This window comes from Atheta coriaria, unplaced genomic scaffold (assembly GCF_025399875.1).
Source record: "Atheta coriaria isolate IRGN ID8LTWV9N9 unplaced genomic scaffold, Caltech_Dcor_3.1 hic_scaffold_13_pilon, whole genome shotgun sequence".
NCBI classification, from domain to species: domain Eukaryota; kingdom Metazoa; phylum Arthropoda; class Insecta; order Coleoptera; family Staphylinidae; genus Dalotia; species Dalotia coriaria.
This window is the reverse complement of record NW_027045455.1, coordinates 727716-742362: the sequence shown is the minus strand read 5'-3', so window position 1 is coordinate 742362 and position 14647 is coordinate 727716. Positions and strand designations below refer to the sequence as shown.

The following is a 14647-nucleotide window of genomic DNA, read 5'->3' as shown; positions in this document are numbered from 1 at the left end:
CAATATATGTAAACGCGCTGACTGTAAGCTGGTGACTTTCTCGTTTGGTTGGTGCGGGTGCGCAGTGTGTGCATTGTTGGGAGCTCGCGCAAGATGGCCGCACTCAGTCGAAAGTAGTATGAAAAATGGTAAAATTTCCCTGAAAAAAAATTACATTTTTCCACACGCACACGTACACCGCCATCCACGACACGTTGCGCCCGGCGGCCAGCGGAGCCCGTGCCGTACCCGAAATCCACATAAGTTTGGCGGCGGCGCACACCTGGCGCTTCTTCCGTGGGGGCCACCTACGTACCGAATCCAGCGCATAACCCGACCACAATTGTGACGAAACTGTGCGAGAATGCTGCGACCGAAGCGTCGACCGGCGTCCGAGTGTTGTGCCATGTAGCGGCGCGTGAAACGCACGCCGCGAGAAGCGCCTAGATGCGTCGGACGAGCGTCGCGACGATCGAGGAGATAGCCGCACATCGTCGCCGAAATTGACGAGTAAGTTGTGCACACCGTTGCTAAATCATCGTTATCGCAGTGTCACAAGTGTGCTCTAGCAATAGCCCTGAATTCGCTGGGAAAATTATTACTCTAGTGATGTGATGAGAACTAACAGATGAAATTGGTATCTGTTGGGTGATTGAGTTTCATTCAAGTGTTTATTCAGAACCAACCAAAAAATTGTTTATAACTAAAGTGTGACATATGCTTAGCAGATCCTTTTCATTGGTACAGTATTATTAGCATTGTTTTAGTACATAACTTGCATTTTTGTTATATCACCAACATTGTTGTTGCTGGTACAACTATCAAGTTGCCTTACACTTTGCAAAACAAACATATAGCATTACAAAACTTGTGTGACCCACATTAATGGTAAATTTCATTTTTAGAGTGCATTACGGACGATGCAGCAGGACAAACTGAAGGATGTGTCCCCTGCTGGCCTCGTCGTGGACGGTGGCGGCGTCGGCGTGTGTTTCGTGTGCGGTGCGCGTGGTTTACAGCACGCCTACTGGGTGCATGCGAAACCGCCGGGTGGGAAAGCGCGCGAGCCTCATTTTCCGTTTCTGGAGTCGCACGAATTACCCGCTGGCTGCGTGCCACCGAAGAGCGCCGATGGTGCGGTGCCGGCGTGCCAGCTCTGCTACAGTCTCCTTCTGCAGCAGTGGGATGCGTACGAACGCGCCGCACGCCCACATCATGAGCGGCTCTACTGGCTGAAACGTGTCGATAATGGGCCGTACACTGGAGCGGACATGGGCATGCAGGGCGAGTACGCCGCGCAGATGCTCGGCCTGAATAGTGATAACGCCGTTAGCAGTCGACCGCCCAGCAGAAGGGAAAGCGAAGTCGCTGCGCAGCGGTATAAAGCATCCCCGCGTCCTTCACTAGTGAGTTGAATTTTATTTCATGGTTTAGTTCATAGTGATTTTTTTTTTCAATCCAGCTACCTGTGGATTGGTTTTTTCGTATAATTTAAGCACTTAATATGCGGTAAACCCGTGTATCTAATTATTGTGTAAATATTTAGATTTTGCACATCTCCGAGCCGGTTAGGAACGGTTTGAAGTTTGATGTTGTAAACTTGTTAAAATGTTACTGTTAAAGCGTAGTGACCTTTGGGGACCTCTCCGTACGTATTGTCATTTTGTCTCGCCACCGAAGTGGCGTAGCCGATTTTAGCACACTTTTAGTATGTGTGCCGCGCTGCACACATTTTTCTCCGCTATCAGTTGTTTACATTACGCGCGCGGCCGACACATTGCCATCAATAATTTAATGCGGCTCCGCACGCGTGAAATCGTCCACAGATTGCGAAGGGTCAGCAACATTCTTATTTATGTTTTTCGGTTCGCGCGTTATCGTCGCGGCGCTGAGCAATCAATTCGTCGTACAACACGCGCGACTTGCCGTTGTGGTGTAGTAGTTTCATTTGGGGTACGTGCTAAATTGCAGGTATCAACAACGGAGAGAGAAGACAAAGATCCACCCTCAGAGGCCTTAGATCTGCGCAATTCGAGCAGTCGCAGTTCGCCCATCCTGCAGCAGCAGCGTTCCACGCCGGTGCACCTCTTCCACAGTCAGAACTCCAACTCGTCGACGGGTACCGACATCCTCGACCTGAGCATGCCGGACAAGAACTCCGTCACAGAGGTGTGTTACGTATGTGGCGACGAGTTCAAGCGCGGCAGTCTTAGTTATATCGCGGCGCGCCCGCTGCAGGAAACACCCGTCACACCGTTCTTCCCTAGCCTGATGTTGCACCCACGTCCGTCGCGCTCGCGCCCGATGGACAGTAGTGGCAAGGTTCAGGCGTGTGTTGACTGCCAGCAGCATCTTGTCAAGCAGTGGCACACGTTCCAGGCACAGGCTGTACCACATTATGAGCGAAATTATACGCTTCGTAAGCGGCAAGCTGCGGCCATCGACACCACCACCTTCATTTGTTATACTTGCGCGCTGGAATATCCTAGCAGCAGCATCCGCCTGCTTTACTGCTGTGCCAATCCCGAGAAGGAGCCGTACTTTCCCTATATTCAGACGTTAAAACCGCCGCCTGGCACGAGCCCAATCAGTCCTCAGGGTATGGTGCAGGTGTGCTCCATTTGCTACAAGAGTATACCACAGAAACATCAGGTGTTTGGCGATCCGAATTCCACGGCTGGAAACAACCACGTGTCCATTACGGACGTGCAATATTATAATAACAACTCCAGCCGACCGAGTACGGTAAAATCGCCGGCGAATAGCGCAGGAAGTGACGTTCGGTATAAACCCTACGACGTCAACAAAACTACCATCGTCACCTCGAAGAAAAAACAAGCTGCGAATGAATTGCGGCAATTAGCAAAGGTATGGATACGTTTTAACACTTTCTCTATTCATTATATGTACTAATTAAATATTTTTGCAGAGAACATCTTCACCTGCGCCTGAAATCAATGGACAAAGCTCTGGCGATAACTACCGTTGTTATATCTGTGCAGGGCTTTTCCCGCATACGCAGATGGAGTGGTTGAGTACTAGTTCTGAGGGCATGAATTCCCATGCGATGCACTTTCCTATCCTTCGTACGGTAGCACGCACCTCGGAAAACAGCTGTATGGATTCGCATGGGCGTGTGCTGAGCTGTGCGAAGTGCGTCAATTACTTGGCGATGCAGTGGGATACTTTAGAAAGTGAACGAGTGCCCTTGGAGCAACGCCGGTATGAAGTACCGACGCCCATTCCGGATTCGCACAGCATCAACGGCGACAGGTGTATTACATCGCCGCCTAGTGTTCATAGCGATCGCGTGGCCGCCTCTGCCACCGGTAGCAGCATTTATTGCTTCCTGTGTGGTTACCATTCCGAATTTACACTTGCGAGGGTTGTCTACAGTCGACCGCAAGGTAAAATTTAAGATTTCATATCTAGAATGACGAATATTATGATTATTTTATGAATTTCAGGTCGAAATGCACCGTACTTTCCTGCTCTCCTTAAACACAAATCGCCGGCGAATGCGGAACAGCTTCGTGATGACGGTTCGGCACTTGTGTGCACTTTTTGTTACCATAGTTTGGTGAGTCAGTACAGACGGTTCGAGTCGTCGAGCACGGCGGCAACGCCACCCGCCGATCGACGCGAGTACAACACGCACAATTACTGCTGTTACGTGTGCGGCGTGACGACGTATCGTAAACGAGTGAGAGCTTTACAAATAAAGGTAATTAAATTGCAATTACACGTTTGGCAAGGTATTAATTGTGTGTGGGTATTCAAATAGGATTTTCCATTTTTAAAATTCCATCGACAAACGGAATATTCGTTATTGTTGGAAAACGGCGATTTTGCGGTAGTTTGCCTCGACTGCTACGAAACACTGCGAACGCAAAGTTTAGAATACGAACGATGGGGTCTTCCGTTGGATAAGCGGCAGTACAACTGGATAACGCAACCGCCTCCGCCCGAAGACAGTCCCGAAGCGACGATTGCTCGACTGCCTAGCGGGCAACGCAGCGATAAAGTTGTAAGTTGATGTTGTTCATATTTATTATTTATGGCGTCGTTTTTTATTTACCTATTTTTCTTTTGTTATTGTATACGTAGGTTCCTCAAACGTTTGTAACCCGTCCAGCGCGCAAGAACTGCTCGCCGAAAGCGTCGGAGCGAAAGCCCAACACTGCCGCGATTCCCAAACCGGAAGTCGGTGAGTACTTTTCGCAGAATTGCTCATATTTCACCGTAAACTTACTGCCGCTGGCGATAGGGGTCGCTTGAACATCTCGATTTACTCGCGCTGCACTCGAGACTAGGGTGAGCCGCCCCCGCGGTGGGGTAGCGCTCGCGCACGCACTCGAAATCACTTACGGCCAGACGCGCCGCGCCGACACGAGCAGCAGCGCAGCGAGCTTGTCAATAAACGCCTTTTTGCGGTTCGCTCGCGTCCCCCGCAAACCGGACGTGTTTTCGCACGCAGTCGTCACCTCACGCCCAAAGCCGGAAAACGTCGACGCGACTTTTGCTCAAATCAAACGTCGTGCAATCAATGGGACACTCGACCATACGCATTTGACATCCGCGACGCATTTCAAGTGTGGCAATTTCGCTCAAAATTACGAAATACACACCAAAATAATAAATTTGTTGGTATTTAGTGCGGAAACAAATTCGTTCTTTCGGTTTTTTTGTGAATGTGTGTTCTGGTATAGTGCGGTGATTGGTTTCGGCATGGTGCGATTAATTACGCCGTCGCGTATCTCCGGTGTCATCGCTTTCAATTAGCGATTGATTTTTCTCGACGTCGCCGTGCCGTTGGTTTGCAGCCGCGTCGAAAAGTGTATCGCGACACGCGCTGATGGCGAGAGCCGATCTCAACGCGCTTGAGCGACATTGACGCGCCGACCCGCGATTAGGCAGACGGGTGCTTAATTATCGCCCACCCCCGACAGATTGCGGCGTGTGTGAGTGAGCGTGCGTAAGTGAGCGCGAAGCGATTAGGAAATTATGGATTTCAAGTACCCGCACTCGCTGCCAAATTATCAACCGCCACATCCGTATCATTACAATCCCGCTGCTGCGGGGGCGGTAACTGCTGGCAACATTAGCGGTAAGCTTATGTCTGGGTTTAATTTATTACTTGACTCTTGAATTGGTTTTCTGACGTTCTGAGAAAACCGATCACCGGGCGCGTGTGTATGACATGTTATAAGATATTTTGGTGGATGAGGGTGAAGCGTGACGTGCAGCTCCCCTTGACATAACATAAAAAAAACTCCCCTTTTTTCTGTGGACATATTGCGTGGTTAAGTTTTTTTTTTATATATGGTGATGCAAATGCGAAATTGTAAAAATATTGAGTTTCTTTTACGTGCGAAAATAGATTTGTAAATGCTAACAAGTTAACCGCCCCGCACTGCACGGTCACGTAGTCCTAGTAACCGCTGGGCCTGTGCATGCAAGGGGTGCGTTAACATAGCTACCAACCGCGCGCGGAAGAAGCGCATCTCCTCTATCCCCACCCCGCACGCAAAAGTCGGGAAGCGAGAGAACCTGCGTATCACATTGCAATGAATAGAAATAAAACGTTCGCAGCTTCCGATGCAATCCATTGAGCGCAACCGACACCGGCGAAGGTAAACGAGTGTCGAAGTTGGGAGACTGGAAACAGATGGTCGCCGGCGGGTCGGCGGGTGTCGTGACCAGGGTTTGCTGCGCTTTGCTCTTTGACCTGCTTCTCACCGCCGTAGACCGAAGATTTGTCACGTTGACAATTCTGATGTTTAATTTTTAAAACCGTTTATAAATTGTATACATAGTAATTTATTTATCAATGTAGAATACAATTTCGAGCGTTTGTTGAGTGGAGTTGTTGCGGGTCTTGGGTCAATTGCGATAAGGGTTTTTCTTCTTTCTTTTTTTGCAAAGTTTTGTTGCAACGTGTTTACGTTTGATGTGTAATGTTGGGCATCGCGTTGCCGCGCGACCTACGACCTTGCCCCCCAGTCGTCACCCATCACCCTCGCCCTCTGCCGCTTTGACCCACTCGCCGCCTCTGACCTGACCTTTCGCCGATTTATCACCGACGATCATTACAATCACTTTGTTTTGCGCTCAGGTCTATCAACAAATTCCGCGCCACTGAAGACCGCACCAAGCACGACCAATGGCAGCAGCGCGAAGGCGCGATCGTCGAGTGGTCATGCTATTCCCGGTCAAGGATCAGCCCCATCGCCGGCGAGCGCTGCCAACGCAACGTCGCATTCCTTCGCGGCGGCTCTGAGGAATCTTGCGCAACAATCTCTGCCTGGCAGTAGTGTCGAGACAAGCGAGAAAGCGAAAGATTTGTATGCGGCGCCGCCGTCGAACGTTCCTGGAAATCGCGCGGATACAACGGGAACACCCACGACGCGTTCGGATCCTCAACTCGCTTCACGCTTACCTACCTTAGGCACATCGGCGGCACTGATGGCTGGGCATCCTGCTGATAGATATCCAGACCTTCGCAGCGGGTTCCAGCCTTATCGGCCTGAGGAACGAATACCAACTTTGCCTGTAGCGCCTGTACCGCCAATGGAAGCTGTTCCCGGGTATCCCTACGGATATCCGCACATGCTGATGGAGGATCAATTGTACTTTGAACGAATGGGTGTCCTCAGACCTCCGTGGCCGCCTATGGGACATCCCTATCTACCCTACGTGCTTCCAAGTGTAGGCGGTGCGATGCCACTGTTCATGCACGAGAGAATGAAGCTGGAAGAGGAACATCGTCATCGTTTGGCCGCCTCACGTAAAGAAGAACAAGCTGAACGCGATCTCCTCGAACAACAACAACACCAAAGAGAGCGGGAGTTACGCGAGAAGGATCGTGCTCTTCGGGAGCGTGAGAGGGAACGCGAGAGAGAACGTGAAAGGGAACGAGAGCGCGATCGGGAACGCGACAAAGTCGCTGCTCTCGCGCGAATTTCTCCGGCGCATCCACACGCGGCGCCATCTCCGCTGATGTTACCAATGCTGGGGCCCATGTTACCACCGCCGAAGGACCTCTACCCCAACCCGTACCTACCACCTGCGCGACCGCTCCTCACAGCTGCACCGCCAGCTAGTTACCCAACGATACCACGCTCTAGCCCTTCCCTTCAGCGGCATTCACCGCATGCAAGCGCGTACTCTCTGAATTTGACTCAACCTCGACATAGTCCCATCTTGCAACCATCCGGGCCTATGATCAACAACTTGGAACTGCCGCGGCAGGTGCCAATGACGATTGCAAGTCGTACATCGCCGAAACCTTCTCCTCGCGCGTCGCCTAAAGCTTCTCCGAAACCTAATCACACACCGAGTCCGGGTCCTACTCCGATAAGTCATGAGACTGCGACGACGGTGGTGAGCAATAACAACACTCTGACGATTCCTACTGTGCACACAAGAACCCCCACTCCAACAGGGGTGATACTACCGGCGCCTGTTCCTGCAGTTGCATCAGTCACAGGTAAACTGATGGGAAACTTGGAAGAGGCTGGGGTTAACGGTGGCGGCATTTTGAGTACCTCACCGATTGCGCTGACGACCAATGTGGGCGCTACGGCAACCACGGCGGATTCGAATCGCGGTGATAATGGGGAAAATGCCTGACAGATCCATGAAGCTCGTGTTGCTTCAAATATCGGTATGTGTATTGCATTTTGGGATATTAAATTCTTCTACTTGTCAATTTATTTAATCAAATATTTGTTATAGGAAGTAAGTTGATTGAACCATTGGTCAAACCGACGCCACCACTTCCACAACTATCGGAGCGGAGCAAACTGTATAGTATCGAATCGCTGATCGTCACCTCCAACAATGAGAAACCCGCGACCCTCCCCGACTGCACGGCATTCGAACAACAATCTTGCAAATATGCGACGACCCCGCTCCACACCAATCGAGATCCGGGTGATTGCGGTCATCTGGGCAACACGCACAGCCCACAGCTGCCGGCACCGTCGCCCAACTACCCCGTGCCCGATACTCCCGACAAGGCGCCAGAATCAGGCCAGCAGCAGCGGCGACGGCCGGCCGCCGCTCATGTACCAAATACCGATGTTCCTATCCACATTACGCATAGTTTAAGTAGTGATAACGACGCACCTCGACAACCTACTAGTCAGACTGATGTTTGCAAGCAAACCGCGGGGCCGGGGGAGGCGCAGGCGGTCGGCAATAACGTGCAGAATAATAACAATCACCACTACGTCAACAACAACAAATCGACGACTCACGACAATAGTGATAGCAAATCGGATGATAGTCTCAAATCATGTGCCAATTCGCAAGAGGAACACACTTCTACGCCGCACCAATCTATGTACAATTGTAACAATATCGAGTCGACCGGAGCGCAAATTACGACGATAAACATGTTATCAACATCAAAGGTATCTCCAGTGGCCAACGGGTACGTGTTGATCGTGCCGCAGTTTAATATGCAAGCCAACGCATCAAATGCACGAGATTTGTTGGCTATCCGACGCACGAGAAGCAAATTAGATTTGGCGGCGAAACGCCGTCGCTTGCGTCGGGAATTGCGCGCGCTCAAGTCTAAGCGGAACGATGTTGCGCTGGAAATTAGAGAAGAGCCAAAAGTCGGGTGACTATTGAGTACGGCTTAAAGATACACGGATATTCTTCAGAATCCAGTTCGAGTGAGGAGTTCTCCACTGATGTCGAGTCTGATTTGGATCTCGATCTCTGGATACGCACGGGACCGCCTTCAAAATTAAGTATTTCGGAGGATAAGACAGGATTTTTGAATATTTTCGGACTGACTACACATCATCATAGAAGTGGTAAGTTGTGCAATGATTTTAACTTGTTATAGAATTAAGCTGGATTTTTGTTGGTGTAGAAATTGAACTGAAAAAACTGGAACGTAGAAAATGGGCACCGCCTGTACTCCAGTTTAAACACGAAGTAGTGGCGAGCAGAACTGATAGATTAGAATTGCCAGTGCCTTTTGAATCACCTTCGTTGCTGAATCGATCAGCGGACTTTCCACGAAAGGCTGGATTTTTCCATGGGATTGGGCTTCGTACCGTTAACACCAGACAACGGCTTGGTAAGATTGATTTTTCGCACATTTTATAAGATATTTAATAATTTATATTAAATTGGTAGAGCTTGAAAAGAATTGGCTAAAAGTAGTGCAGCAAAGATTAAAACGCAACGCACTAACTTCCCTGAACAACTTCTATCAACGCTTCGGTGAAAAAGTACTCTCAATGAAAGAAAAAGACGACGTGATCTTGTCGATACCAAAATTTCGAGACAATGCAATGCAAACCGAACTCACCACGGTCACGAACAACTTCCGTGCTGGCCTTCCAAACTTCTTCACTGATTGTTCAAGCACGAATGTAACGAACGTTCTGCGTACAATCCCGCATGCGACACTCTTTTCTAAACACCACATAAATCAAGGCAAATTGCTTGGTGAGAATTACGAGATGATGAACGGCGTGGTGCTCAAGCAGCCGCCTTACAACGAGGTGCATTTCAACGGCACTCTGATGCACGGTATCGTTCCGCCAGAGATGAATCCCGAGGCGCAGATGGCTTCAGCTCGACAGGCCTTCGATCAGCCGGAACAGCAGCCCAATCAGTCTACGAGCAGCTCGTGCAGCGTGCAGGCGTGTATTACTAGCATGGTGAAGGAGATGGTATCAGGCACTGCGGGAATGACAATAATTGATTGCGATTGCGGTGTCGCACCAAGCACGAAAGGAAACCTGCCACGAAAAGCTCTCAAGAAGGCAAATACGCAGTGTAATCGAGATTGGGCGACATGGCCAGGGCTCAATGAAATGATGACAGTCTATCAGAAATTCGCGTCAGGTACGCAAACACCAATACTAATCAGGAGACTGTTGTTTATTAACTGTTTATTACAGATAGAAACCACGAAATACTATCACTGCAGAAGAAATGCGAACATCAACGACAGATTGTCGAGCAGCAACAAGCAGAGGTAAAACGCTACGAAGCCCGCCAGACGGAACTACGGAAGATTTCTACCACAGGCAACCTTAAGCGTCACAACATCGAGAAGGCCCTGGACCGCTTGACGAAAATCCTCGCGGACTTCAAGCCGTCCGACAGATAACACACGACGAAGGCGCGAATAGAAATTTGACTAGATCTACATCTATACAACCATCGAGACTTATTCGGCGATGTCGTTCAACACGTTTTTACGATTTTAAAAAGCATTTTAATCTCCACTGTGCAATTCCGTACATAGGTTGATTAGCAGCGCAAGAGGTCGACACGTTATACAAGTTTACAACATGCCACACACACGTTTTAAATAACTAATTCGTCGCGCAGCGAAAGTATTAGATTTTATAATATTCCGAAGACATTCATATCTTATTTTTATTTGACGGCGGAAGGCGAAGGCAAGGACGGAATCTATATATCTACCAATTGTTATTGTTGGTACAATGAAGATGACAATTATTTTGTTCGCGAAACTGTGTACATACTACTGTGAAGCATGAGATTTTCATTTCTTTAAAATAATTTTATACACTTTCTAATATTTCATACTTAAAACAAGAAAACACTGTGCTTACCCTCTATTAATTTATAATCAAATCACGAGGATGGGTCGGCGGAGTTTATTTTTTACGCGACGTTAACTAATTTCTATCTTATTTTCTTCAATTGATTGAAGGAGGACAGACGATGAGATTGTATATTGTGTAATAATTTGTACAACTAACTGAGGAAACTAATCGAAATGGAAAAATAATTTTCGTTTTTTACGGGTGATTAGAATTAATTTACTATAATAGTTGCTAGGGGAGCGGAAGGTACGCGCGACGCGACAGGACGAGATAGGAGCGAACGGTGTTCACTGATTCTGTGATAAAACTTTGATGAAAAACAAAATAATACACACAACACAAAATGAACATTTGAAGATTAACTTAAGAGACATACAACCGTGTAGAATATGCGATTACCTTAATTTAATAACGATGTAAATGATGTGTTTCTATGATATATATATATTATATTGTATTAGCGTTAAGTGAGCGAACAGCATTTTTGAGGAAACGCCTAGGGAAAAAGAGTGCGAATCAAATAATTCAAGTTTATTTGTAAGTAAGATTTGACTATATGAAAGAAATCAACGGAAACAGAAAGGCAATTGAATGAATGTAAAAAAAAAAACAAATGAAACTGAAACGAAGAGAAACACAAACGACTTAATTAAATGTACAGATCGGACCTATTTATTTGCCGCAGACGTTTGTTCAAGTTATCCACCCGTCGCACATTCCGTTCATATTTTTCTTTCGATATCACTTTTAAGACGAACGTAAGGTGAGTCTTTGATCCTACAAGGTTATTTCGTGACTTTACGTTTGCAATATGCGATAATAAAATAAAACCCCGCCAAGGTCGATCTCCGAGTTATCGGTTATCGTGCGGTGTGCGTTGCGTCGCTTAACCTAGCAATCCAAGAAGTTAGCAGCCATCAGCAGTTCCAGAGCGATTTCTGGGGCAATTGGGAATTCCGGGATCTCCGTCGAGCTGTTAGTGTAGCGCACCTTGTACGTGAAGTACATGCACACCTTTTGCAACACATGTGACCTGGTAAATACAATTGATATTAGTTTGTTGTTGTCATTCAAACAAATGCGTTTCTTACGGAATTTCTCTAAAGTTGACTTCGTTTGCTTCATTCTCGGCGAATTGTCCAGGTCCACTCAACATAGCCTTGATCGTGCCGGAAGTAAGCGCGTGCTCGCGTTTGACGATGAATTCGTGCCCATCTGAAGAGATCAGCTTTACATACATTGCATCAGGACCCTCACAGCCACCATAGACGCGGTTCTCAGACTTGATGGAAATAACATTCTCGTCGATTTCGGTCATACTGCTCATCTTATGGAATCAATACGGGTGTTTCTGCACAAGGTAAGAATAATATAATTATTTCTCAACTGCATGTTTTCATAAAAAAAGTTAACAGTCATTCCCAGACGAAACATAACCTTTGCGTTTCAAAGAAATAAGTGTAAAATCAAGTTTAAGGGGAGTATCTACAAAAAATTGTTATTGGGTGATAGTTTACCTTGTGATTGATGCGAATACGCAGTGTTGATTATCGTGGGGATGGTAAATGTGCAGTTTTTTGCGGTAATCTGCGATTGTTGTTACACTCCCCTCGACCGCTCAGACTACGGCACGAAACACGTACGAAACATACAGATTATTGGTTAAATCAGGCAGATGGCGACACTGGTTGCTATTGAGGAGCTTAATAATTTCACTTAGTTTTAATGAAATTGTGGGTTCATAAATGGTTTATTTCACTTATTAATTAATAGATACTTAAGCATGGCTATAAATTAGTTATTATTGATAGTAACTAATGTGTTATTTACTTTGGTTGGTTATAAATCATTCGAACAAAATTTGTTTGACGTAAATATGCTTAATATTAAGATCGAAAGTGCTAACAGATTAAATCAAAAGAAAGCGAAAGATGAGTTGTGACTACCGAAACAAGTACAAGTAACGGGAGCTTATTTGGGATAGGAAATAATACAATAAGTTCATCTTCATTTTTGTATTTATTTCTTTCTGATATAATGCATTTATATCAAAATCAATTTGATCTCCTAATCGAAATAATTATCTTATATAAACAATATTAACAATTCCAATGTTGGCTGCACTTTGCGTGTTACAATACATTACATATTACTTTATTCAAACAACAGCAGCGAAGCTGAATGAAATTTCTTAAAATGCTTCAAAGTTATCAAAGTTATAAGCAAATCAATGCTCTACATTATATTCATCATCATCAATGATAGCAAAATTGAATGTTTCTTGACATTATGCAAACATTTAAAAAGGTTAGCTTGCGATTTAACTGAAAATGGATTCCTCCTCAATGGTTCATGGGGCTCTGTGTGTCCCCAACCCTGGGAATCCATTACGATAACATACCGACTTTAACAATATCGTGTTATCGAGTATCGACACGTTACTTAATCCCAATGACTGTCACGAACAGCCGTATGGCTCGCATTACTAGCCACGTACGTCTTATATACGACTTACAAGGATTAATTTTCAATTCTCAAACAATATGCGTGTTCATACACGTACAAGAGTCCATTACGGATGTCCCGCAGGACGTTCATCTCGGCAACTTGACCACCGGCGAGGGGTATTCCTCGAGGGTGGCCTCGTAGAAATCCGCGAGCGATTGCTCCACGTCATTCATCGGTGGGCTGTAATTATCGTCCTCGTTCCATGGAATGGTGAGGTCTCTGGTAATAATGGCGCATTGGCAACCAACACCGCCGCCGCCATCCGATGTTGTTCCGCAAAGTTCTGCGAGTTTTTCACTGCTGTCTACCTGCAAAAATAGAGAATAACCTGGTTAGTTAAGTAATTAGCATTGTTTCCATATGTAAATTCAACGCGCGAAATTTTTACAACGGGACTTATATTGAAGTTGTTTTGAATGCTGTTGAAATATTGTGAAATTCAAGGCATCAAGTGCTTGATGTGTTGATTTTAAATACTGCCAGTCATGATGAGTTTAGAATATTAAGCATATAAAAATATTAACTTACTTTAATGACAGGAATGTAGTTTTCATAGCAAAAAGCTTGCAATAAGACAGTTTGCAGATGTGCGCTGGAATCACCTGGTCTACTTTCAGCTAGCAGACACATGATCGTCTCGTCAGCAGCTTTATCCAAACACGCGATTGCCGGCAACAAGCCGCAGATAAGGCGGCTGTCCTTGCGTGCCTCAGCAAGGACTGTGCGGATGATTCTCCCCAGACGGTTGCGGTTCATTTTCGGGCTATCCTCACATACGGTGTCTTCACCATCGCTGCCAGCCCTGTTGCACAACTTGGACATGCACATGTTCTCCAATTTGTTATTAGAATGTTCGTTGAGGGTAGTAATTTTTAAAGAAACTGCTGTTTCTTTTTGGAACTAATGTTTAGATCGCTTAGATTGCGTGCGTAATCACTTGTTATTAATTGCACAATGATAACAATTGTTTAATAATATTGTGTAATCCGGTGTTTTTAAATTTGCGAGTTGAGCACACTAGTATCCGTACGATGTGTACACGTAACTTACTCGGTTCAAAATGATGCAAGGACAACGACGCGCGCGCTTTTTGTAGTTTCGGTCGGCGGCGCTGGTGGGGGTTTGGAGTGAATTCCGCGCTCGGGCAATTCAGACGAAGTTTGAGCGGTTGTGTGTGCGTGCGTCTGACGTGTTCGAGGAATCCCCGGCGCGAAAGCGAGCGCCAAGCGCGATTGCGACGCGTCGTGGCAGGTCGAGACATGCCCGGATTCGAGGGACGCCCGGCGCCGCGTACGCGAGATAGAATATCACATGCTCCGACATGATGCTGGAGGCGAGCGAGCGTGTATCTCATGTTTTCTCTCATGTTGCCGGCGCGGCGTGGCAGTGGATGGGAGGTTTCATTCATGAATCGATTCAGCTTACGGCGTGTACTCCGACCGTTAATGCTCGTTATTGCGTGGAATTTTTTCCGAGAAGGTTAATCTCACTAGGTGTGGACCACCCTCTGTAACGGCATCACAAGGGGAAGTCACAGCAAAGCTCGCCGACTA

At 46.8% G+C, this 14647-nt stretch overlaps 3 protein-coding genes across 3 annotated transcripts; 1 reads left to right on the top strand and 2 right to left on the bottom strand.

Moving 5' to 3' along the window:
- The first annotated feature begins 72 nt into the window (after positions 1-72).
- On the top strand, positions 73-11257 carry LOC135801879 (uncharacterized). Its single transcript, XM_065315400.1, has 13 exons — positions 73-489; positions 885-1385; positions 1951-2847; positions 2909-3386; positions 3447-3703; positions 3764-4006; positions 4087-4186; positions 6095-7603; positions 7717-8557; positions 8596-8807; positions 8867-9076; positions 9136-9852; positions 9909-11257. Exons 2-13 carry the CDS (start codon positions 900-902, stop codon positions 10118-10120), a joined length of 6162 nt encoding a protein of 2053 aa, XP_065171472.1. The 5' UTR covers positions 73-489; positions 885-899; the 3' UTR covers positions 10121-11257.
- On the bottom strand, positions 11236-12255 carry LOC135801739 (elongin-C). The gene is made up of 3 exons (XM_065315250.1): positions 12104-12255; positions 11678-11937; positions 11236-11619 (listed from the first exon to the last, which is right to left on the bottom strand). Exons 2-3 carry the CDS (start codon positions 11911-11913, stop codon positions 11478-11480), a joined length of 378 nt encoding a protein of 125 aa, XP_065171322.1. The 5' UTR covers positions 11914-11937; positions 12104-12255; the 3' UTR covers positions 11236-11477.
- A 331-nt stretch (positions 12256-12586) lies between these two features.
- LOC135801845 (growth arrest and DNA damage-inducible protein GADD45 beta-like) lies at positions 12587-14170 on the bottom strand. The gene is made up of 2 exons (XM_065315370.1): positions 13623-14170; positions 12587-13402 (listed from the first exon to the last, which is right to left on the bottom strand). Exons 1-2 carry the CDS (start codon positions 13920-13922, stop codon positions 13181-13183), a joined length of 522 nt encoding a protein of 173 aa, XP_065171442.1. The 5' UTR covers positions 13923-14170; the 3' UTR covers positions 12587-13180.
- Between the last annotated feature and the right edge of the window lie 477 nt (positions 14171-14647).